We start from the raw sequence: 24,523 nt of genomic DNA, 5'->3' as shown, positions 1-24,523 counted from the left end.
AGTTCATATCTCTACAAACCAACACACTGTCATCTTTGGTAGAACCTCAGAGCTCTTTATTCTAAACACTTAAATGGTACTTTTGTTATTTCTTAACTTCTAAAAGTATAAATATAACACATAAACCCCTAAATCTGTGATCCAGCATCCTGATTGAAGCTGATAGCTCACCCTCTCCATGCGGTTGCGGTGCCTGATTTCCAGCTGCTCCTTGGCCCTCTGGAAGCGACTGTGCTCCTTGTCATCGGCCGGGGTCTCAAAGTAGATGTCCACGTCGTCGGTGGGCTGAGGGGTGGGGGGCACGGCTGCAACATTCAGGAACAGATGGTGAACAGACAGGCCGAGGCGCGACAGTCACAAACAGACGGACGGAGAGACACAGGTATGGCAGGAAAACAAAGACTGGACACAGACACAGACAGAGACAGAGCTGCATGTGGAATGTAGATCGGAGTTACACAAAAACCCTCACAGAATTACTCCTCTCATTGGCATCCATCCAAAGCCAGTAAGTCGGAGGAACTTAAAAGAATCTGACAGTCTTTCCTTTTGCGTTCTTTTTATCCTCCCGTTGGCTCTCTCCTGACAGGTCGCCTCTCCAGCACTAATGGAAATATTTCCATGTTTGACGTCTTGTCATTTCGGGCGAGGCCAGAGGGCTCCTAGCTCCACAGTCACGCAGGACTCCCTCTCTGCACCAGTGCAACTCGCAAAAAACAATAACGCTCCAGGCTCGCAAGTGGGGAGAGACTTCAGTGCATCAAAAACAGAAACGCGGGTTCAGAAATAAATGCAAAGATTCTACCTAAAGTCTATGGCTTCAGCCTCGGGAAGAACTGAGGATCTGAAATGAAAATTAAAATAAAATCCAATTGTTATGGCTGTGGACTGAACCGATGAGTCAATATAAGGTGCAAAAAATGAAAAAAAAAAGTGCTTGCTGATGTGCTGGTGGCATTTTAACAAAAAATGACAGCAGTGTTCTGTGAGCAGACAGACAGATGGACAAGATACTGACAAACACAAACATGAAAATGGCAGAAATGAGATCTGGCAGCCAAAGAAAGAAAACAGAAAAGAAGACAGAGAGTGAAGCTGGCAGGTTAATGAACACAGGCTAAATAAAGGAGGAAGACCAAGACTAGTGAAGGGAAATTATGAATATCTTCTCTTCGTTTAGACTTTTTAATTAAATTTTGATTTTCTGTTTGCATCCGAAAGTTTGGCTTTTGTTGGGATGGTTTGTTGTTTTTCAACACTGAAGCCAAAATACAATAACTGAGTTTTGGTCAGTTTTTTGGATAAAATATGTTTTTTACAAACTTCTATTTTTTTTATTAAATTTTTTTTTTTGACTTTATTTTTATTGTTTAGTACAAACATAGAAAGAGTCACAGGTACACTCAGACATTTACATACTGTTTACTGTCCATAGATTGAATGAAAAAGTCCCATTTTTTCCAGTACTTTACATCCTTGTGTTGTTGTAGGTGGAGATTGTAGGTCACCATTTTCATTAAATCGATATGATTGACAATTTTTAATCACCAGGGAGATTGAGGGAGGGTCCTTTTTAGCCAATGTTTGGTGATGGCTTTTTTGCTTGCAGCAAGCAGTATACAAACTTCTCCCTTAAACACAACCTGCTTGAATAGAAAACTGTCTAAAACACAATTCAAACCTATCCCTAAATTACAGGAATAAAGACCCTATTCAACATTTAAATGAGGATAATTGTGTTCAACCAATATTTTTCAGATGGCATTTAGACTTTAATACAGAGTCAAATAAAACCCTCATATTATCTTAATGTTTCTGTCTGATTCTGTTAACGTTGCAATAACCAAAACTAATGAAGCAGCGTGTGCTTTATTAAAAACATCAAAGTCTATCATGTCAATGTGAGGAACGATTTTATTAATAACACGCTGGATGTGAAAGGATGTTTATTTAATGATTCAGGGCTGAGATAATTAATCACTTAAACAATAGATGGAACATTTATCCACTTTCAGATGAAAACCTGTAATTATGACATTTTGGTGAATTTTGTGGGCACTAAACTAAATTTATTACAGTTTGGAAGGTGGTCTAACAAAATAAAATTGTTTTTTATAGGATACAATGGTGTATTAGGAAAAAAAACATGTTAAAGTTGAGGGAGGGGACATTTGTGACATTACAGACACATTTTATGAAGAAGAAGTAAGATATTCTCTGAGATTAAATATATTCAGTCAGAAAAAATATAAACTTTTTGAAATGTTAATATAATTAATTTACAAGAAAAAATTTGGATTGATATCAAATGATAAATTTTTGAGGAAAAAAAAAGTTAATGTTGTAAATTAATGAAAAATGTACAAGACAAAAGCCTGACCTTGAGATTAAAACAATACATTTACAAAAGAAATATTTTATATATATATATATATATGTATATATATATATATATACACATATATTTTACATTAAGCTTAAATGTTTACAAGGGGGAAGTCTGAACACTAAAGGTATAAATTAGCGAAGAAAAACAGTATTTTACATTAAACACAAAAAATGTACAGAAAAATACATTTGCAAGAGAAAACCTTTTTTACATTAATGTCATAAATTTACATGAAAAAACTTGAACTGAGCTTATATGATAATTGTGTGAGAAAATACTGGAAATTTTTGACATTAATGGGAGGGTTTTGATTCAAATTTACATGAAAAGGTTGGATTGTTTTTGACAAGATAATTGTAGATAGTTTTCAAAATTTGCAAGAAAACACAGAACATGCATGTTAAAGTCCAAAGAAAAAATTTGTGAAAAATATCAACATTTTTGTCAAAGAGTCATTAATGAGATAAAAATAAAACATTTATGAGAAAAACTAATTTTTTTTACATTAAAATAAAACTTTTACAAGGGAAAAGTCAGATTCTCTGAAGGTTAAAGTTATAAATGTGTGAGAAAAAACACTGAATATTTTATATTAAATACAAAAACTTCCCCAAAGGGAAAAAAACATATTCTTTCATTTCAGTCATAAATTTCCAAGAAAATAGCGGAATATTTTCTGAGTTTAAGGTGATAAAAATGGGTAAAATGTAAAAAAAAAAAAAAAAAAATTCCACATGTTAAAGATAATCCATTGCCTGAGTGGATTGTTTTTTTTTCTCATAATCTGTGACTTTAATATAAGAATTTTTTTTGTTATTTCTGGAGATATTAACCCCCTCCTGTGGCTTTATTTAGAGTTCAAGGTTGTTCAAAGTTTATATTTTCTTTAGTTAAGATACAAAAGCTGACTGTGCATTCACTAAAAATATCATAGACATTAATAAAGAGGGGAATTAGCAGCAGCCCTGCATGTGTCAGAGGACTAATCAAATAAAAGAGTGAAGGAGATGTTGCGTGCTGATTGTGTCGGAGGTGATATGGGAACAACAGCTGTAGTGACATGATGAGTTTTGAGCTGAAGGCTGCAGAACAGGTGTCCACTTACAACCCAGCGCTGCTCTACAACTATATTATCCTCATGTGTTTACCTCAGAGTCGGCAAGAAAGACACAAACAAGAAGAGGAGGAGGAGCAGGAAGAGGAGGGGGAGGAGCTGTTGGGAAGCCGGCCTCTGGTTGGTCAGACTTACTCAGACGTTTGCACACGGCCATGCAGTACTCCTCCGAGTCGAAATTGTTGCGGTTGCCGGCGCAGCCCCCGTATATGAAGCGAATGCACTTCCTCTGGCTCATGTCGAAGTGCCAACGGGGCATGGAGGCGCGACAGGGGCCCGTCTCCGCCTCCAGGGTGCACACGGCTGCCGGGGGACACTGGTTAGATCATCCAGCCACTAGGAGGCAGCACCTCAATCCAAGCTCACAAACTCAGAAAAAGTACCAAACAAGCCCTGCCAGGACTCAAATAACAATTCGCAAAGGTAGTTTTCTACACAACAGTGGTAACAATAAAACAGGGTGATTTATTCTTTATCAGCACCTCGTCATTTCTGCTGTGAGATGAAGAAAAGTTATTGCTGATGCTGATCTTGGCACAAATCTGAGCATAATTGCTTACAGCATTAAAATTAAAAAGGTTTGATTATATTGAAGTGCGAGGCAACATTCCAAGACGAGAGAAATGATAGAAGAGGACGATGGTACAGCACATATCATATCATTTATTGAACTGGAACACTTTACAATAAGACTACGCTTATGAAAGATTTAGAATGTTTAGAGTCAAGTTATTAATTAGGTCGTAAACACTTTATAAGCTGCAGTTCTTGATGGTATTTTGGCAGCATTAAGCAAATATCTCTTAGCTATCAGTCAAGTGAAGTGTGAAGAAACATGAATTCAACTCTCTTATCTTATCAGCCTGTAGAAAATAGAGCCTGTATCGCAGATGTTATCCAATTACAAGCATTTTAGGACCATTATGGGCGGTTTGACAGATGATTGACGGCTGCAATTACAATCACTGATCAGATTCGTGACTAGAGTTTATGGACTCAACACGGAGGCTTAGAAAAGTTTCTTGTTTTTCAACATCCGCTCATTTATCCTAATTATTCAGTATTTTGATTTAGCGATCCGCAGAACAAAAATGTGTACTTCCAATTTGTAGTGTTTTACCTCTGGTTTGAGCTCCCTGCAGCTTTAAGAACTGTTACAACACATTAGAAAAAACTGCCAACACTGAGAAAACATTTATGCCCTTTGCAGATAAATCTGTCAGTTATTACATAACTGTTGTATCACAGTTAGTGGAGATAATCAATTATTTTGCATAATAATAAAACCAGTTGGAGGAATAATAGACTTGTACTCTATGAGTTACATCTGTCACTTCCACTGGTACATGTAGCAGTCACTAATTTCATTGTATATTTCAGTAATAAACACACTTCTTATGTCTAAGTTATTGAAGTTATTTTTTATTTATTTTATTTATAGACTAGACTATAAATGATTAGTGGATGGAGGAGCAGTGATGTCACTGATTGGTTTTTGAGCTGCAGTAGTTTGGGATTTGGTTAACCCTGTGTTTTTGGAGCTGGAAGTGACCATATTTGGACAACGCTACTGCTAAATGCTACTATTTCTACAGTTTTGTTAATGTGTTATTAAGCATAAATGCATTTGAGCATCTGTCAATAAGAAATTAATTTTATTTAAGAAACAGAAGTTTGACTTGACAGGTAAGACACCTGTCAATCAAAGCCCAATACTGCAGACATCAAACCTTTTGGGCCTGGCATAACTTAACCAACACCCACTAGATCAGTAATCAGAGGATCAAAATACAACAAATTACACTGGAATGGGAATTTTACATTTCTCGAGAGATATTCAGTGTAAGGTTTTATTGGAGCTTATTGGAGCTGGTGGCCGTTGGTGGAATTACAACTTTAACCCATAAAGACCCAGTGCTACTTATGTGTCAGTTCCCAAATGAAATTTCCCCTATGTCTAATCTTTCTTTAGTGATTTATCACAATTTTTTATAATATTATCCTCTGTCTTTTGCACATTATCACTATAAATCAGGTATTTTCCAATATTTCCTACTTTAATTTAACCCATAAACACCCAGTGCTACTTTTATGGCAGTTCCCAAATATTTTTTTCTCTATATTTGACCTTTTCTGTCTCCTGTATATTGTATTTTCCACTGTAAAATCATGTATTTTCCTACATTAATTTCCTATAATTAATTTAGATGCTCATGAAAACTCAGAGTAAATTCCAAGATTATTACATCAAAACAGAGAAAACACAACAAAAAATGATTTTTTCAGCAAAGATATCATTAACTAACATAAACCAAGTATGTCCATCCACTGTCATTGATCCAACTCCATGGGTTTTACTAGTGAATCAATGTTGTAGAAGATGATGGTGTTGCCACGGTACTACGGAGTCTCTGAACATCCAAATAGGTCATATCTGATGACCATGAAAGACGAATAACTGTATTTTACACCAATTATTTATATGTATTGATAGGATTAGTGGATCAACAGGTATTTAACAGTTTAGCTCAGTAGATGTTTTGGTCAGTGGTGATGTTTGGGTCTTTATGGGTTGAGATAATTCCCCATTGCTTTTTTTTGGAGCAGAGGTTTTTGCCCCTTGGTTCAAAGTCAATAAATGGCATTTCTTCATTAAGTGCATTATGAGTATAAATAAACTATTATCCACACTGAGATATGACGGTCTTTATAAGTGTTTATCAATACTTGTAAAGCGTTTACAACCTAATTATGATGCTTTTTTATGGGTAGTATTATTGTAAAGTGTTTAATTCATGAGTAGCGATTACAAACCTTTCACTTCCTGCAGAGTTTTGTCGTCATCTTGGCTGTCTGACATCTTGCTCTGCTTCTTGTCAGCCTCGATGTCTTTTTCGGCCTCCTCGTCCTCGTAGACGTAGTGGTACTCCTCCTCGTCTTCGTCCTCCTCGTCTTCATCTCGTATACCGGGTCCTCCTTTTGTGTGGGCTGCTCGTCGGCGGGGTCTCGCTGAGGAGGGAGGGCATGATTGAGTGAAGGGGTGGAAGCCAGGGAGACGAGTGATTTATCAAACGAGACAGAGCAGCTGCCATAGGTCAATGTCGCGCCACTTTAATTCATCCAGATGGCCAGTAATATCTGCCCTTCAGCAAGAGCGCCGACGTGATACTCGTAATATTTCACAGACACGCCGTAATCAAACACACAAAACTAGACCCCAGTGGCTCTGAAACCGAAGCTGACCGCTCACCTGTCCTCCACCACCTCGTCCTCGTCCAGGTCGGCCTCGTCGATCTCCTCATCCTCTATCTCCTCCTCTTCGTCCTCCTGGGAGGGCAGGGATGGGGGGGCCGACTCCCCGACGCGGGAGGTGGGGCAGCACACGTACTCGGTGCCGTGGAACTTGTCAATGCCACAAGTAGGAGCAGGCCCGTAACTGTGAAGCACCATGGAGCTCTTGCCACAGGCCTTAAAGAGAAAGAAGAAGAAGAAGGACAAGGAGAGAAAGAAGAACAAGAAGAAGAAGAATAGGAGGAAAAAGAGGAAGAACAAGAAGATGAAGGAGAGGGGAAGAAGAAGAACAAGGAAAAGAAAACAAAGACGGGAGAGGGAATGAAGAAGGATGAGAAAGAAGAAGAAGATGAGGAGGAGAAGAAGATGGAGGAGAGGAAGAAGAAGGAGGAGGGAACAAAGAGGACGAGAAGAAGAAGATGAAGGAAGAGAAGATGGAGGAGAAGAAGACGAAGGAGGGAACAAAGAAGGATGAGAAGAAAAAAGAAGATGATGGAGGAGAAGAAGAAGAAGAAGGATGAGGAGGAGGAGGGAAAGAACAAGAAAACGGGGGAGGAAAAGAAGAGGAAGAGGAGGAAGAAGAAAAAGATGATGATGGAGGAGGAGGAGGAGGAGAAGAAGATGGAAGAGAAGAAGAAGAGGAAAATGAAGTACGAGGGAAAGAAGGAAACGAGAGGAGAAGATGGAGGAGAAGAAGAAGAGGAAAAATGAAGTACAAGGGGACAGAAGGACAACGAAGAAGTAGAAGATGTGAGGAGAAGAAGAAAAAAGATGGAGGCAGGGAAAGAAGAAAAATGAGGAGGAGGAGGAGGAGAAGAAGAGGGTACAAGAAGGATAAGAAGAAGAAGATGATGATGATGAATGAGGAGAAGATGGAGAAGAAGAAGATGGAAGAGAAGAAAAAGAAGAAGAAAGAGGGAACAAAGAAGGATAGAAGAAGAAGAAGATGATGGAGGAGAAGAAGATGGAGGAGGAGGAGGAGGAGGAGAAAGAACGAGAAGAAAAGAAGGAGGGAAAGAAAAAGTGGGAGGAAAGAAGGATAGGAAGAGGAGGAGAAGAGATGATGAAGGAGGAGGAGAAGAAGATTGAGAAGAAGAAGAGGAAGATGAGAACGGGGAAAGAAGGACAACAAGAAGAAGGAGAAGAAGATGAGGAGAAAGACGAAGAAAAAGAAAAAGATGGCAGAGGGAAAGAATAAAAAAGTAGGAGAAGAAGAAGAAGAAGAAAGGACATCATGGAAAATATTACTTATTTATTTCCATATATTGGAGTGTCCTGTTTAAAATTGGTAATTTCTTTTGCCTCCTTATGTTTAAAATAAAGTCTATCTATATGTATATCTATAGCTATATATCTATATTTATATCTATATCTATGTCTAAACACTCAACATGAGGAGGAAACAGAAGCCTTTCCATTTCTAACATGGTAATACCTTGTTTCATCAAGGGGAAAATACATCACATCGTACATGCACTATATATGACAGATGAACTGATGCACATCTGTATCGCTGAACACAGATGTGAACATACTTTCGCATTATATACTGACTTTGTAGTTTTTCAGTTCGTCTACCCTTTCCTCATAGGGAATGCCGGATAAATCTAATACAACTGTACCATCACCCAGTGTCATTATTGACTCAAACAGGCTGAAGATTTATGAGGATTTATGAGGCAGAAATGGGGAAAAATAAACACCTTACTTTGTTGTAAGGTGATTTATTTTATTTATTTAGTCCTTTATTTATCAGGACAATGGAGTGAAATATAGTGGACACAGAGAACAACTGATGTTCTGCACAAATACTAGATAGCATTGAATTAATCTGCCACTGCTGTCCCTGTTGGACTTTCAACAGAGAAATACAATTATAGTATAAACAACATAACATAAAAACAGTGCAACAATATAAAAGCCTATTCACATCTACTACACACACTCACACACTCTGAGAAGAAAAACCATTACATGTTTAGAAGTGGGTGTATTCTTGTTTTGTTTTCAGCCAGTTCTTAACCTTGGCTGTGAATGTTTTTGTTATTTATTGTAAGTTTTATTTCATCTGCATTGTGTTCCAGATGTGACTGTCTAAGCGAGGTTTCTAACAGTGGGAGATTTTACAGCTATTGTAGAAAGAGCTGCTGTCTTTGGATGAAACCATGAAGTTTGTTTGTTTGTTTATTTAGTTCAAATTTGCATTAAAACTAAACAACAAAGTATTATATAAAAGAAAGTCCAACATTCGAAAAGGAGCGGGATGAAGTTTAATCTATAACCTCCCGCCCCCTTGAAACTCATACGTCAACCTACCCTAAATTCCTACACAACAATTTTTTATTTATTTATTTATTTTAACTTTATTTTATAATTTTTTTAACGTCTGTTTTTCTCAACATTTGTCATTTTATGCAACCTTAAGTTTATTATGATTAGTATTATTATTATTATTGTTATTATTATTATTATTATTATTATTATTTTTTTTTTTTTTTTTTTTTTCTACTTCTCTCTCTTTCCTTCTTTCTTTTCTCTGCTAAAGCCTGACTAGGGGACTGGAGATGGAAACTAGCAATAGCTATAATCTCCTTATGCGAATCATCAGTTACTACGCTTGTTTGTAACAGGTAGATTTATTACTATTGTCATTTGCATTGTCCCGATCAAATAACTTAATAAATAAAAATTAAAAATAAACACAAAAATTGCAATACATATCAAGATAGATTGGTCCATTTTTCAGCAAGCATTTCACATTAAACTAAACTCTGCCCTTTGTCGTAGCAGTAATAGTATTATTAAATATTAAAAACAAAAATAAACTCTGTCCATTTCATAACAATAATTACATATTAAAAAACAGAATAACTCTGTCCTTTTCATGACAATTAAATACACATACTAAAAACAAAAATAAACTCTGTCCTTTTCATGACAAATGATACACATACTAAAAAACAAAAATAAAACTCTGTCCTTTTCATGACAATAATAAGACTACTAACTAAAAACAAAAATAACTCTGTCCTTTTCATGACAATAATACACATTAAAAAACAAAAATAAACTCTGTCCTTTCATGACAATAATACACATATTAAAAACAAAATAAACTCTGTCCTTTCATGACAATAATACACATATTAAAAAACAAAAATAAACTCTGTCCTTTTCATGACAATAATACACATATCAAAAACAGTGGAAGTGGTTCTGGTGCTGATTATGAAACACTTTGTGAAATAATGACACTGAGCAGATAGAGGTATTGTGCAAATGGAAAACTGCCACATTTTACAAGACACTCCGGGTGTCCACAGATCATTAAAAAGTCTTAAATTTGATTGTCCTATATTTAAGGTCTTAATAAACTGATAATTAATCCTTAAATCTGACACTCAAGTCTTAAAAATCTCACAGATACAATAAATAATATTGCTATAATCGCTTTGTAAACTCTTGTAGAGAATTTGTCAAATGTTTAATTAGTAGTAATCATTTATCCCTAACGGAGATGGGAATGATGGAGCCCTCCATCATCATTCATGGGTTGGGGGGGTTCAGGTATGACCTTTAGCAGCTTTAACGTCAGTAGCAGAAACATTAGTCATGGACAAATGGAAATGTAACATTAGTGGATTGAACATGCTAAGCAATGTTCAACAAAATAACTATGAGGCCATGTTCGACTGATGGTAATGTGAATGTGAATGTTGGAAATTTGACCCCCCCCCCCAAAAAAAAAAAAAATCTTAAAAACGCATAAATTTGAAAAAATATCTGTTGAATATTATGTTGGTTGCTAGCAAGAAAGTATCACTCCAAAATGGATGACTGATAAATTACTCACAGTAGAAGACTGGATAGAACTTGTTAAAGAAATTTCCCAAATGGAGAAACTGACATTTGCATTGAAACTAGAACATGACAAATTTGAGGAATGATGGAAACCATGGATGGACTTCATAACATTAAAAAGGAACAAAACGTGGCCACCCACTGTTGTTTATATTACTGTTGTTTTTTGGGGGGGGGGGGGGTTTTGGTAATTGTTTTGATTTATTTTCATTGTGCGTCCTTCAAAGGTACAATACAAAAAAAGGAATAGAATTCACATTTTATGATACAAGATTTTGTGACACATAAAGTATAACACCCCCCCCCCAAGAACCGATGTGAACCGATGTGACAACCACGAATAAAATCAAATACATGTATATAGATGAAAATGAATATAATTTACAGATATAAACAGATAAGTGATCAGAATAGTCAGAGACAATTATGTTACACTCTTTCTTTAACCATTATGTAAACAGCATCCCACATACTAAGGGTTTTTTCGACTATATAACTGTTTGTTTTTATTATTTTTATTTATTATTTTTATTACTGTTCAGTTCCCAAAAAAAAAAAGGAGGGATAAGAAAACAAGAAGTGAAGGCACAGGAGATATACACAGGACAAGAAATGTACACATAGATATATACAAAACAATGTTTTAAAATGTTATATGTGCACGTGGATGTGGAAGTAAATCATGTAAACTGTTCATTGCAAAATCAAATAAAAAATGTAATAAAAAAAAAAACAAAAAACAAAACTCAAATTTGGCTTCCACATCAGAAAATAGTCTGGATACTTTATGTTTATATTTGATGTTTCTTAATGAGTAATCTGTGCTTTTCCTTCATAACCATGAAAGTAGAAAAAGAAGTCAATATGACTTTTTCACTAAGTCATGCAGCCTTCCTTTCCTGATTAAACATTTAATAGTTTGGTCTAAAAACTGTAAGAAAAATGGTGAAAAAGTGTTCCAAAACAAATATGACATCCTTAAATGTCATATTTGAAAAAAAAAAACAGGAGAGATTCACATCTAAGAAGCTGGAATAAGAGAAATTAGACTTAAAAATACTCAAACCCAATTAGTTGTCAATTAATTTAATAGTTGATTAATCAGTGAAGCTCTAACTTGTACTTGTTTAAAGATACTGACAATGAAAGACTTTATATCAGTTCTGTTTTAAATAATGCAGATGTGTTTGTTTCCTTGGCACAAGAGCCTAATCCAGTTACAATGAAAACCACATAAATAAAATCAGTTAACTATTAAAAACCTCAAACTGTTTTACTAAATCTAACTGTAAATCTAACCTTTCCTGAATGATTTGTGTTATAGTGTGATAAATGACGCTGGCTCTAAATCATTGTTTTTATGTTGATTTAATGATGTATCATGTTGAAAATGTCACTTTTTCCATCAGTTTTCTCTGTTCTCATATAATAACCTTTGAATTTACTCTGAACTTTTATGAACATTACATAATCAGTCAATTAAATGGACAAAAATAACTGAAAAATGTAAAATACAGATGATAATATTATAATAAGAATGGTGATAAATTAATTAGGAAAGGTTAGATGTTGACAAAAATTCATTGGGAAGTCACTGTAAAACTAGTTCTAGATCTTTACGGGTTAATTCCAAGTATCTAAACAGTTTTACTTTACTTTGGTAACACTGGTAACTCCGAACAGCATTTGTTCACATCTTAAACATTAAAGTTTTATGCTATGTCAGCGTTCATTTTGCCGTATTTTATCAGCTCTGTCTGGTCTGTTTTTATTAACAGTACTTATCTAAGCCTGTCAGATCCCAGTTTTCAAATTTAAGCATAATTTTTTTTTTTCTTATCGCAAAAGATACTAGCTCTCCTGACACATTCTGACTAGAATGATTAATACTGGACCAACTTCCAAAAGTAAAGTACTCCCTTAACAGATTTCTCAGCTCTGGAGCTAAAGAGGATGAGTTTGAATCATTTTCCTCTGTTAAGATTTATAAGCGTGAACTTTAGGTAACTCTTGCCTCTGGACGTCTCACTATCTAAGGCTGCAGATACAAACATACATGTCGGGGACGAGCAGGAGGCAACAGGAGCTGAGGGTTGATACGGACCCCGGGGGCTGGCTCAGTAGCTGCCCGCGGGGATTAGCTGCATTACAGCAACAACACTAATCTGATTAGGAGCTGAAATGTGTGGACTCCAGTCAGCCTGTGATCAGAGGACCTCGGAGACTCTCGCAGACAGGTCGAAACAAATTAGAGAAAAGACCGGAGAGTAATGCAGTCAGCAGGAAGAGAATTAAAGTTTTGGTTGCATTTCTAAAAGTTAGGTTGAAGTTTTAAGCAGGGTTCCTACAGGTTAAATTTAAGACCTTTTTAAGACTACTTAGAACAGAATTTAATGCCTATTTCACAGCCACACTGGCAAAAATTTGTGACTCGTTGAATTTAAGAAAGTGTATTTATTTTCTCCAACGCCTCGATTCCCACCGTTACGAGTCATTTCTCACCAGGGGCTGCAAAGTTAGCAATAATTGGTTCCGAATTTCAATATAAATTGTCAGGTTGGAAAGGATGGAAGTGAGTCGACTAACAGTACTTTCTTTATAACTTGGACATTTAACAGACACATTTAAACACAATACAGAAAACAAGTTTATGGCAACATAACTTAAGACCTGCCATATCAAATTTAACACCTTTTAAAGACTTTTTTAAGGTATTAAATGCATATTTGTAGATTCAAGACTTTTAAAGGAGTGATATTTTGCTTGTCTTTAAATAGTATTATGCATTTTCAAACATTTTTTGCTCTATATAAACTGTAAATGCTCCACTTGGGTCTGAATTCTTCATTAATTCAACTCCACAGGTCCATCTTCAACCCTATTTCTGAGGAATGACACCAGGAAGGTCATTTTGAGCGCTGGCCCTTTAAATGCAAATGAGCCACTGTGAGGTTGCTGACCGTGCTTTCTGTCCCGTTCAACCAATTGTGTTTATTAATACAAGCACAACTGAACATTTTCGCAATCGGCTCGAAGTTTGGACATATTTTCAGTTTTTACTACAACCACTGCTACTGATAAACAATTGTGTTGTACTCTAAGAAATGTTCGTCGGAAGTGTTGACCTTATATGTGCAAGTGTCGTGAGGTAACTAGTTATAAAACGTAACAAATTAAGCAGGAACTAAACAGGTTGCAGAAATCCACTTGATTTTTGACAAAATGAATATAAAGATAGTTTTGCTGCACCTGGAGGGTTCCAATGGAAACTTTATGAACTATTAGGGGTCCAAATACACAAATAAATGAACCAAAGACTAATAAATGTGAGTTTAGCAAAATATGACCCCTTTAACCCTTTATCAGTCAAGTGACTATTTTTGGTAATTTCCTCAGACATTAAATATAGGGCCAATCCCATGCCACTGTGAGGTCCAGAACCATGTTGGTTTTTATAACATTATACAGTCATTCAGACAGATTTTATAGACATTTTGAAGCTGTCAGTAGTGAATATGAGTGATTTTTGTCAGTTTATAACAATATAACGAGTCATACGCATTGTTAATAAGGCTGGTTACTATGAACATACTAATGAATTGTTTATGAAGTCCCATATTATGAAATTTGATGATTTGGTTTACTATAAAATAATGTAAATAATGTATAAAGCAAAATTAAAGTTACTCCCCATCTGTATACAAAGGTTCTTCTCAACATACAAGTCTAAATATGATTTGCGAGATGTTTGTAAATTTGTTGTACAAAAAGCTAGAAAAGAGACTAAAAGAAGATGTATATCTGTTGTTAGAGTTAAGCTATGGAATGAGGCCAGCATGGATTTAAGAATGTATAGCTCAATTTTGATATTTAAAAAAATGGCACGTAAGGCAATTTTTGAAGGATACAATTGTTAAGAGATCTAATAAGTAATAAGTAAGAATTTATTTTTGACTCTACATTAAATTGCCATTAATTTGGTTGGTTATGTTTTCTACTTTTCTGGTTTAGTTTCACTTTTTTATGTTTTGCTTGTTTGTTTGGTTGTATGAATTGTTGTTTTTTTCTTTTTCCTATATTGAATGCTGGGTAGCCAAACTTGTTATGTAGGACAGGCATTAATATAAGCATTCTGCTTCTGCCTGGGCCTTTTTAGTCACTAACCTGTTGGTGATGTTTGTAGTGTTGACACTAGTTGTATTATGTGATGACTGAATAAAGAATTTCATCATCATATAGCAGTTGTTTTATTGCATGTGTTTACTTTTTAGCAAGTGCTGCTCAGATGTTTTATGGCAAGAGGGGGGAAATGATGATGTCCAATAACACACTAAGGTTAAACGTTTGAAACTCAGAGTATTTCAATGAGAAAGACTTTCTAAGACCTTAGGGGAACCCTGTTGAAGGCTTTACTCAAGGCCCACTGTTGTGTCGTCTGCAGGGTTGTTTTCTTACCTCTTTGGCGACTCCGTGCCACTGCTGATGGCTCACACACATGTCCATACGCTCTTTGTGGAAGAACTTGCACTTCTCTGGAACCAGAAGCACATCGCTCACAAACTCACCCACTGCAAAAGAAACCCACATCAGACATACTTTTAATCACACCACCAATATGTCCAGCTTTTAAAAACACATTCATTCATTCATTTTCTGAACCCGCTTTATCCTCACTAGGGTCACGGGGGTCGCTTGGAGCCTATCCCAGCTACATAGGGGCGAAGGCGGGGTACACCCTGGACAAGTCGCCAGTTCATCGTAGGGCTGACATATAGAGACAAACAATCACTCTCACATTCACACCTATGGGCAATTTAGATTAACCAATTAACCTATTAGTGCATGTCTTTGGATTGTGGGAGGAAGCCGGAGTACCCGGAGAGAACCCACGCAGACACGGGGAGAACATGCAAACTCCACACAGAAAGGTCCCACCCCCCGTCGACTGGTGTTGGAATCGAACCCAGGACCTTCTTGCTGTGAGGCACGAGTGCTAACCACTGCACCACCGTGTCGCCCTTTAAAAACACAATCAGACACAATAAATTACCTACAGGAACTAAACAAACGGAACACTAGATGAGATGAGTCAAAAAAAAAAGGGCCATGATTCAATAATTCATTGCTGCCTAGTCCTTTTCTTTGGTCTGTTTCATTACAGGGCTATAACAGAAATAGAGTTTGACACTTGACCATCTGTCCGTGCACCTGAAGCTGAAGCGGCCCTCGACCACAGCCTCATCTGTAACCCTGCCATCAAAGTGGGCAGCTGAGAAAATGAGGTTCCACACTAGACAGAGCTACTGTTCAGTCCTTATTGAGGAAAACAATGTGGTGACACTAAGAATCACTCAAAACAAGCTTTCATGAACCACATCTGTAAAATATGTTGTTTTACTGTGAAATATGGTGTGACATCTATTCAGATTCTTTCTGCTAGCAGTATATTGAGCCTCCCAAAGGCATTATAAGTTGGCAGCCATGCAAATATGGACAAATTTATCAGTTCAGTAGCTGAAATTGCAAGGAATTTAACATAACATATTGTAAAATAGCATTATCTTTGTGAGTTTCAAAAATATATGTACAAAGATGATGCCATGTTTGACAATACAAACTGTCCTGAAAACTGAGTTGATTTGTGGTTTTACTGTGGTTGGTTTCTGTCTAAGCTAAGCTAAGCTAACAGGGCTGTAATGTGAAGATTATATAACATAGTGTTATTTTTTGAACCGACTGCCAAAGTACACGTCTATGATTTTCAGTTGAGGTAGACCGACTTATATATCGGCCAACCAATATATTGGTATACGTGTACTTCAGCAGTCGGTCCAAAAAATAACACTGTCTTATAATCTTCACATTATAGCTCTGTTAGCTTAGCTTAGACAGAAAACAACCAAAGTCAAACCACAAATCAAGTCAGTTTTCAGTACAGTTGTGTTGTCAAACATGGCATCATCTTTGTACAGATATCAGCTGATATATCAGGCCGATATATTGATTTTTTTTTTTTTATCGACCATTGGCCTAAATTTTGTTTTTTTAAAGCTGATATTTGATCAGTAGTAAAAATGCTATAAGATATTTGATCAGGAACCTGTGTTGGTAGCACTTGAAGTTCAGTAATGTAAATGTTAAAAGAGTACTATGTGTATGTGTATTAATAATTTCATTTATGTTGCTGCACAAAAATCATAATTATCTGAGTGTTTCAATTGTCTTTTACAGTCAATGTGGTTTTTAAAAAAACTAAAACGGTCTTAAAAATTGGCTGTGGATATTGGCCATTGGCTGACCAAATTTTTAAAAATCAGCATTGGCCTTAGAAAACCCACATTGGTTGACTTCCACTTTTTAGCTTGAAGAAGAAAATGTGATCATACCATACAGATGTGCGTAAATAATGAGCTTTATATTTTATTCAGTCCCTGAAGATGTAGCAGTAGTTTGTTGGTGGATTTAGTAGCAATGGGTGTGTTTTTGTTCAAGACTTCCCCCTGCTGGTGAGAGTTTGGAATATCCATACTAGACAGAACCCCTTTAAATGGGATAGTACCAGCTGATTTTGACCTCAGGTAGAAATATCAGAAACAGATGGAAATCCAAGTGAATACAAAGGAGGAGGATGGAATGAATAAAAGGCTCAAGGCGAAGTCCAGTGTGTGATCGGAGCAGCAGAGGAATGGGCGGGCTAAAATCACACAAATGACGGACTGGAAGTTTCACGGCGAGGGCTGGGAGCCGTCCTGAAACCACTCATTCAGTGGTTTGACACGACCTCGGCCTGAAGCAGAGCGCTTTACATGAGCCCGGCGAGGCAGGCGGGCACAGGGGGAAAAGTAGTGTTTTGGAAAATGAGAGGGTAGGATAGGAAGAGGAGAGAGCTGGAAATAGCAGAGAACTCAGCAGCTGCTCCTGATCTCCACCAGGAGGTCCAGAAACACCCCCTCAGCCCTGCAGACCCCCACGGCCCTGCTTCTCTGCTCCATGGCCACGGCAACAGGGAGGAGCTAAGGCCTTTCCTCAGGTACAGCACCTGGATATGGGTTAATGTGTCTGCTCGGAACTAATTAGTAGGTTGTTTTGCTACTTAAATATGTGTTTTTATTTTGTTTGTTTTTTTTGCTTTAATGATAGAAGACACCAGGGATCTGTTGACGCAAACATAAAGCTGAAAATAACTGCACACAGTGTCAGGTTTTATCTTTGTGTTTTTATACAAAAGCAGAAATACCTGCAAACAATAAATAAATTATAGATGACTAATCATACTTTTAATATTCCTTATATTCTCTGATTCCAGCCTCTTAAATATGAGGATTTGCTTCTGTTTGACTGTTTAGTTTTGACATTTTCATTAGTTCTGCTTTTTAAAAACTGTATGAAATTAATATTTTTTAATTTGGCAGTTAATTACAACTAATATTTTTCACTACTACTTTTAGCTTCAGCCTTTCATTAAGTATAGTAACCTTCAAATGTAGTTCTTCTTTATTCATTTTTGTTAATGCACTATTGTTTGCTGTTGTTTTTATTTCTATTTCAGTTCTTAAAAATGATTTAATCATGGTTAGTTTTAGTTTTTGCCTCAGCTTTTGTTAACCTTTATAAGTAGTTTCATTTATAAAGTAGTTTTAATTGAGGTTTTATTCACTTTTATTGTTTGAGGTTTCCAGATATTATGAAGGAAGCGCTGATTAACAGAAGCTGAAAAAACTCGGATGAAATAATAACATACCATTAACTATTAAAGAAAGCAAATCTGATTTCATCATTCTTTCTATGTAGAGTAGATTTCGTATTTTAACACAGTTAACAAAATCATTCTTTGACTGCAAATTTTAGGTTTAACCTTAAAAATTTTTTTCAACTGTAACAAAAGATTTTCCTTGTAACTATTTTCTCTTTATCCCCCCTCTCTATCTTTGCATTACCATTGCCAAACAAAGCAAATAAAGCACTACAAAATGCACAAAATGGGAGTTTTGTCATTTTACAAATAGAACCCATCTTAATACATTTATCTGAATAAAATATGCTGTTAACATGTCTTAGATAACTCAGTAAACACTAATGTTTGACAAAATATTAGTATCTGCAGAGGTTGCTGATGGATAATACCAGGCTTCTAAAGCGGCAGTGCTGACTTTGGTGGGAAAATAACAGCTAAAACGACAAAAATGACACCCATCTACATCTATTAAGTTCCGCATTTTTTGATTAATTGCTTTGAGTTGGAGTTAGTGATTCAGATTGTATTAGTTTTGACTTTATCTGGTTTACAAGAGTGGTAGTTCATCTCAGACATCCATAATGCATTTTCATTGTCAGGGATGCCTTGATTAACAGGCACGGTCAGGGCTTTTCCTGTTCTAAATGATCATTACTGTATCGGCCTTTAAAGATCCCCTGTCAGTCGACCTCTAGTTGATCTTCAGTCTGTGCTTCTCTTTCCATTGAGTGGAAGAGAGTTGCTGACAGAGGAGGGAGAGGCTCCGTTAAAGACATCATCCTGACTCCATATCCTGCACGCCAACCGCTAACTGATTCATCCACTCACACACTCCCTCCTCATTTCATCTCTTTGTGTCTGCCTCAGTCGCTGCAGGTTTCGGTGCTGAGGTGGAATGGGCTCCGAGCAGACGCTGTACGCAGTCACACTGCAGTGGGTGATGGATGGCGGTGTTTGGAGAGCAGCTGTGCTTCGCAAGCACTCTGCTCCATGTGCTTCTGAATGTGTGTTTGAGAGTATATACTCGTCTTTTTTCTGTGACCCCCTCTCCACCTACTCTATTCACCTGCCTTTCCTTTAACCTTTCGTCTATCAGACAGCCTCTCATACACTCTCCAGACTTGCTGCAGTACAGCTGTGGGGAGTGTGACGGTAAGAATACACTCTGTACCAACGATAGCTTCAGCGCTGGGAGGCAGCAAATTTAATTAAGCGCCACTTAAGATCTGCTGCTCATTGTCTTTCAAGGGCTTTCCAAAGGAAGTCAGCTGTAATAGAATTTAGTGTAGTCAACATTATACCTAAAAAATACAAACATGTGTAGCTCCTGTAATTATTCTATCAGTTGTACATCTGACCTCTGTATGTTGGTGACCTTTCGTTTACATGTACCCGGTAAAAACACAGCCATTATTGTACAGTTTCAGGTAATTAGCGTAGTTAAATAAAAATGTAAATAACAAACAACAAAGGTATTCGACTAAAAGATTCATTGGTGTCCTCTTAGGAAGCTCAGAGTCTGATCTGTTTTAATGAGTCCTACGGGACAAGTGGCTCAGTTCACTGAATAAATAAGTACTTAGTGAAAAACAACAATCAGATAATCTCTCTATGATGATTTTTAACATCATATCCATAGACTGACCTGTTACAAAGCAACCTGAAAAGATCTACATAAACCGAAATGATAATTTTGTGAGACAAGTGACAGCTTAGATGTTGTGAAGCCGAGGCGTCTTTACGACAGCTCATGAAACCAACACAGACATTTTCATGGACACAGTTATGACAATCCACTCTGCTGGACCGCAGGACTAAATGTTAATATATGAGTATATTCAACAATGGCAGAACTCTGATACGATTGGCTCACAGTGACACATGTGACCTAAAGTAAGGTTAATTAGCTGTTATGTTTTCATCAGAGGTGAAATGGCCAACAATGGACTCTCATTCATCTCTGCTTATTTGTTTTTTTGTTGTATTTCAGCCAACTCTGCTGTATGTAAAGTGTCCTTTGAGTAACCACGAAAAGTGCTAGACAAATAAAATGTGTTATTCATTCATTCATTCATTTCTGAACCCGCTTTATCCTCACTAGGGTCACGGGGGTCGCTTGGAGCCTATCCCAGCTACATAGGGGCGAAGGCGGGGTACACCCTGGACAAGTCGCCAGTTCATCGCAGGGCTGACATATAGAGACAAACAATCACTCCTCACATTCACACCTATGGGCAATTTTAGATTAACCAATTAACCTATCAGTGCATGTCCTTTGGATGGTGGGAGGAAGCCGGAGTACCCTGAGAGAACCCACGCAGACACAGGGAGAACATGCAAACTCCACACAGAAGGTCCCACCCCCTGTCGACTGTGTTGGAATCGAACCCAGGACCTTCTTGCTGTGAGGCACGAGTGCTAACCACTGCACCACCGTTGTCGCCCAAAATGTGTTATTATTATTATTATATTTAATTCAACAATACACTAACAACTATTGGTAAATAGGTCAGTGTTACCAAAATGTACAATCATTTTCATATTGAGCCGCAATGAGTGAACGATTAGTTTAATAACAATCAAATTGACTGTACATTTTAAGTGGTGTCTTGGTTTCTTTCCTCCTCTGCACCAGTAAACTGAATATCTTGGGAGTTATGAACCAAGCAAGACATTTGAGGACGCCGTGTTATATTTTGAGAAATGCCTCTTCACTATTTTCTTACATTTTATAGATAATGCAATTAATTGAGAAAATAACCAACAGAGTAAACAGTGAAAAGTAACTGTTACATGCAGACTTAATGATTATAATCAATGATACCAAACTTACTGTAATTCAGGTCACTTTGAGACAGTATTGGTAGTTACAATCAGTTTATACGCCATTTCAGTATAATTAATTTCCTGACATAGCTCCTCACATGAACGTCTTCTAATCAGTCAAGCTTGTAATGATGACGAAAATAAAGTCTCTGAGACAGTCTTTAAAAACTCTTTATAAAGCAGAAATTTGAGGTATTAGATATTGAATGCAGCAGTAGAGATTTTCCCATGGCAAGGTCTTTTGGTTATGTATTATTTTCCTGAATATTAGATCATTTAAGCCTCTCTTTTGCATTCAGAAATACTGATTACACATGAACTCATGTTATAGTAGTAGTTCTCCAAGGTTTATTTGATAATAGTGGCAGTTTTTCCACAGTATTTCAGGTGGTAGCTTCTCTGTATTACCTATGCTGATCCAACAACAGACTATAATTCACCGTACATATATTGGTAAAGATTTACTCGGGGACTGTAAAAGATAGGATTACACTGATTTCAGCTACATGGTGATATAAATTACCTGTTTTCTGGAGTCGCTCTATGGTTCTCTATTAATGTTCAAAAGGTGTTTTCCTTCAGTTGTTGTATAAAGACTAGTTTACTGCAGGCAGCAGCTAATCCTTAACCAAGGTGTATTAAATACCTAAGCTTAGCTTTACCTTTAGCCAACCTTTCATATGAGTCAGGACTCTGTCACAGTTGGATTATCAACAGCCCTGCATTACAAAGTTTCATGTTACCTTAAATCACAGGTGTGGTGTCTGAAACATGCATGAGTGGTTTTCTGTTATCAACTGATACACAATAACTTGGATGATATCAAGGTTTGTCACTGTGTAATAAACAGACTCAGCCAAGACGAAAGGGCGAAGAATGTCACGTCCACTAATGTTACACCTTCCACTTCCAGCGTATCCTTAAAATATCTTAGAAAGTAAGGTCTTTTTTTTTTTGTCTTCTTTTAACTTTATTTCACTACAAATATGGTTAAACATACATAACACAAAAGAGCAGGATCAGGGAGTCACAACTTACATAGGAAAAATAATAAAAAATGAGTGAAAGTAAAAGCCTTAAGTGAGAAAGTACAAATTCCCTATATGTGATCTGGTCCTACAAGATTCAGAGCCGGTTAATGTTCGTACAAGTTAATCATTGTAAATGTACATATGCATTTGAAGTTATGCTGTTAAAATGAAAACAGGATGTAGCAAGTTTTGTCTGCTATCATCTCCTTTATTAATCACATACAAACCTGCTTCTCTGTTTGTTAACACTGAGCATACCTCTAAGTTAAATCCAAATATTTTACATAAAAAAAAGCTATATATTGCTTAGTTATTTCAAAATGTTTATTGAAATGTTGAAAATCTCCATAATTTTCTATTATCCTTTATTAGCTTAATCATGCAGGCATTAGCACACTAATTGCTAGCATTAGCATATTAGCATGGTATACTATCAAAAATCTGTCAGACTGTACAGACTTAAGTGCATGTTTAATTTTAGTAGGGCATCATTTTGTGCACAATTGGTGCTGTTCTATACTTTTATTTCCATTCTCACTCTGTTCTTTGGTATATGGCAATAAAGGTTCATCTAACACAAGGAGTTAATATTCTTATGGAAAAAGTCACAAGAGGCAGTGAGGGAAGAATAATATCAGCTAAAGATAAGCCGTCTCACAACTGAATAAACACAACTACACTAAAATTAAGTACTGAACTCTATACTTAATTTAAGCCAGAAGTATGTCAAACCTCTACTTGAGTGTTTACATAATATACTATTTATATTATCCGTTATTTTCAGAAGGAATATCATAGTTTCCATTCCACTCCATTACATTTATAGTTAATTTTATCTCATACATATGTACTGTATACTATTGAGTGGACTGTATATAATGGTTCTGAATCATACATTTGAGTAAAAAATCTAAAATTGGCTGCCACATTAAAATGCTCTTAGTGACAAAAACAGAATAAATTATATTCTATAATAATATAACCGTGTTAAAGGAGCCACTCTACATAAATAGTATTTTTACTGTTACTACTTACAACTACATATTCAGAAACTTCTATTCCTTTACCTCGAGGTTCAGCATGTAAAAAACAACAACGTAACCCGGACCTTTCACATAAATGAACATCTTATGTGATTCTCTTTAAAATGGAAACCACTCTTTGTTTTATGCACATGTAATTAAACATTTAACACTTTAGCGAGACTAAATAAATGCATTTATTTGACTAACTGGGACTGCCTGGTGTAAAAAACAACCACTTACAAATCTGTATTTACCCCTAAAATGCTTCTCTTTCCATAGATCCTCTCTTTATCTGAAAGCTGCTACAGTGTATGCCGCCCCAGGAAAATTTTACCCATAATTTAATCATTGTGTAAGAGATGAGCTGAGCACTAACCACACCCCAGTCACACATCTGCTGTGGACTGTTTTCACCACTCGGTCCACAATAATAAAAAGTCTCTAAAATAATCCTCTGCTGTTTGACAAAGACATCATGCTGCATGGATTAGAGTGCTATGGAACAAAAATCACATTCATTTGCAAAAGCCTTTGTTTGGGGACGGGAAGCACGAAGGGATTGTGGTTCCACAGCTGAGATACTGTACAACCCATCTCACTCCTTCTTCCACTGAGCTCCTTCCTGAGTACTTGCATTATTCATATAAACCTATTAGCTTGACATGGCTGCTGGTCTGGTTCTTTTAATCATCTCCCAATTCCTTTTGGCCTGTTTAGTTTGCTTTTTGATTCTGATATAATTAATGTACTACACGGTGATGTATATTAGCAGAAGCTCTGATGTTCCATTTCCACGCCATGCACACTACAAATAATGAATAATTCAAAAAACACGTTCATCATTGGACTTGATATGATGGGAAAACCTGACAAATTATGGACTGGAGAGGTGAGGTGGCACAGGCTCGCAGCGGCTTGTAGCATATGATCAGAGCCCTCCAATTAAGCCCCTTACATGCTCCATTACATAATTAAGCAGAAACCCTCTCAATAACATCCTTCTTGCCAACACCTTATGTTTATCTCTCCTTCTCCATCTGTCTCCTCTGTTGTTCTCTCCTCTCAGACTCCTCATTTGCAACCCAGCAGAGCAGCAGAGGAGGCCTTTGTAATGTGAAGGAGCATGAGTGCGCAGACCTTTAACAATGATGACAAAAATGTGAAAGAACAAGCAACAAAGCCATTTAATTATTCTGGAAGAAGAGGTAATGGATTGTTTTAATTAAATGGCGGTTGTTGCTGAATCATAAA

The 24,523-nt window shown here is 36.5% G+C and overlaps 1 protein-coding gene across 1 annotated transcript in view; it reads right to left on the bottom strand.

Annotated features, from left to right (window-relative positions):
- Positions 1 to 24,523, bottom strand: part of LOC115430985 (amyloid-like protein 2) — a 68,007-nt gene that overhangs the window by 31,556 nt on the left and 11,928 nt on the right. Inside the window, 6 exon segments of the mRNA XM_030151205.1 lie at positions 172 to 305; positions 3,639 to 3,806; positions 6,318 to 6,474; positions 6,477 to 6,512; positions 6,747 to 6,971; positions 15,111 to 15,223. Coding sequence (XP_030007065.1) covers positions 172 to 305; positions 3,639 to 3,806; positions 6,318 to 6,474; positions 6,477 to 6,512; positions 6,747 to 6,971; positions 15,111 to 15,223 — 833 coding nt within the window.

This window comes from Sphaeramia orbicularis, chromosome 13 (genome assembly GCF_902148855.1).
Source record: "Sphaeramia orbicularis chromosome 13, fSphaOr1.1, whole genome shotgun sequence".
Taxonomy (NCBI): domain Eukaryota; kingdom Metazoa; phylum Chordata; class Actinopteri; order Kurtiformes; family Apogonidae; genus Sphaeramia; species Sphaeramia orbicularis.
The sequence above is the reverse complement of the archived record's forward strand: the minus strand, read 5'-3'. Positions and strand labels throughout refer to the sequence as shown.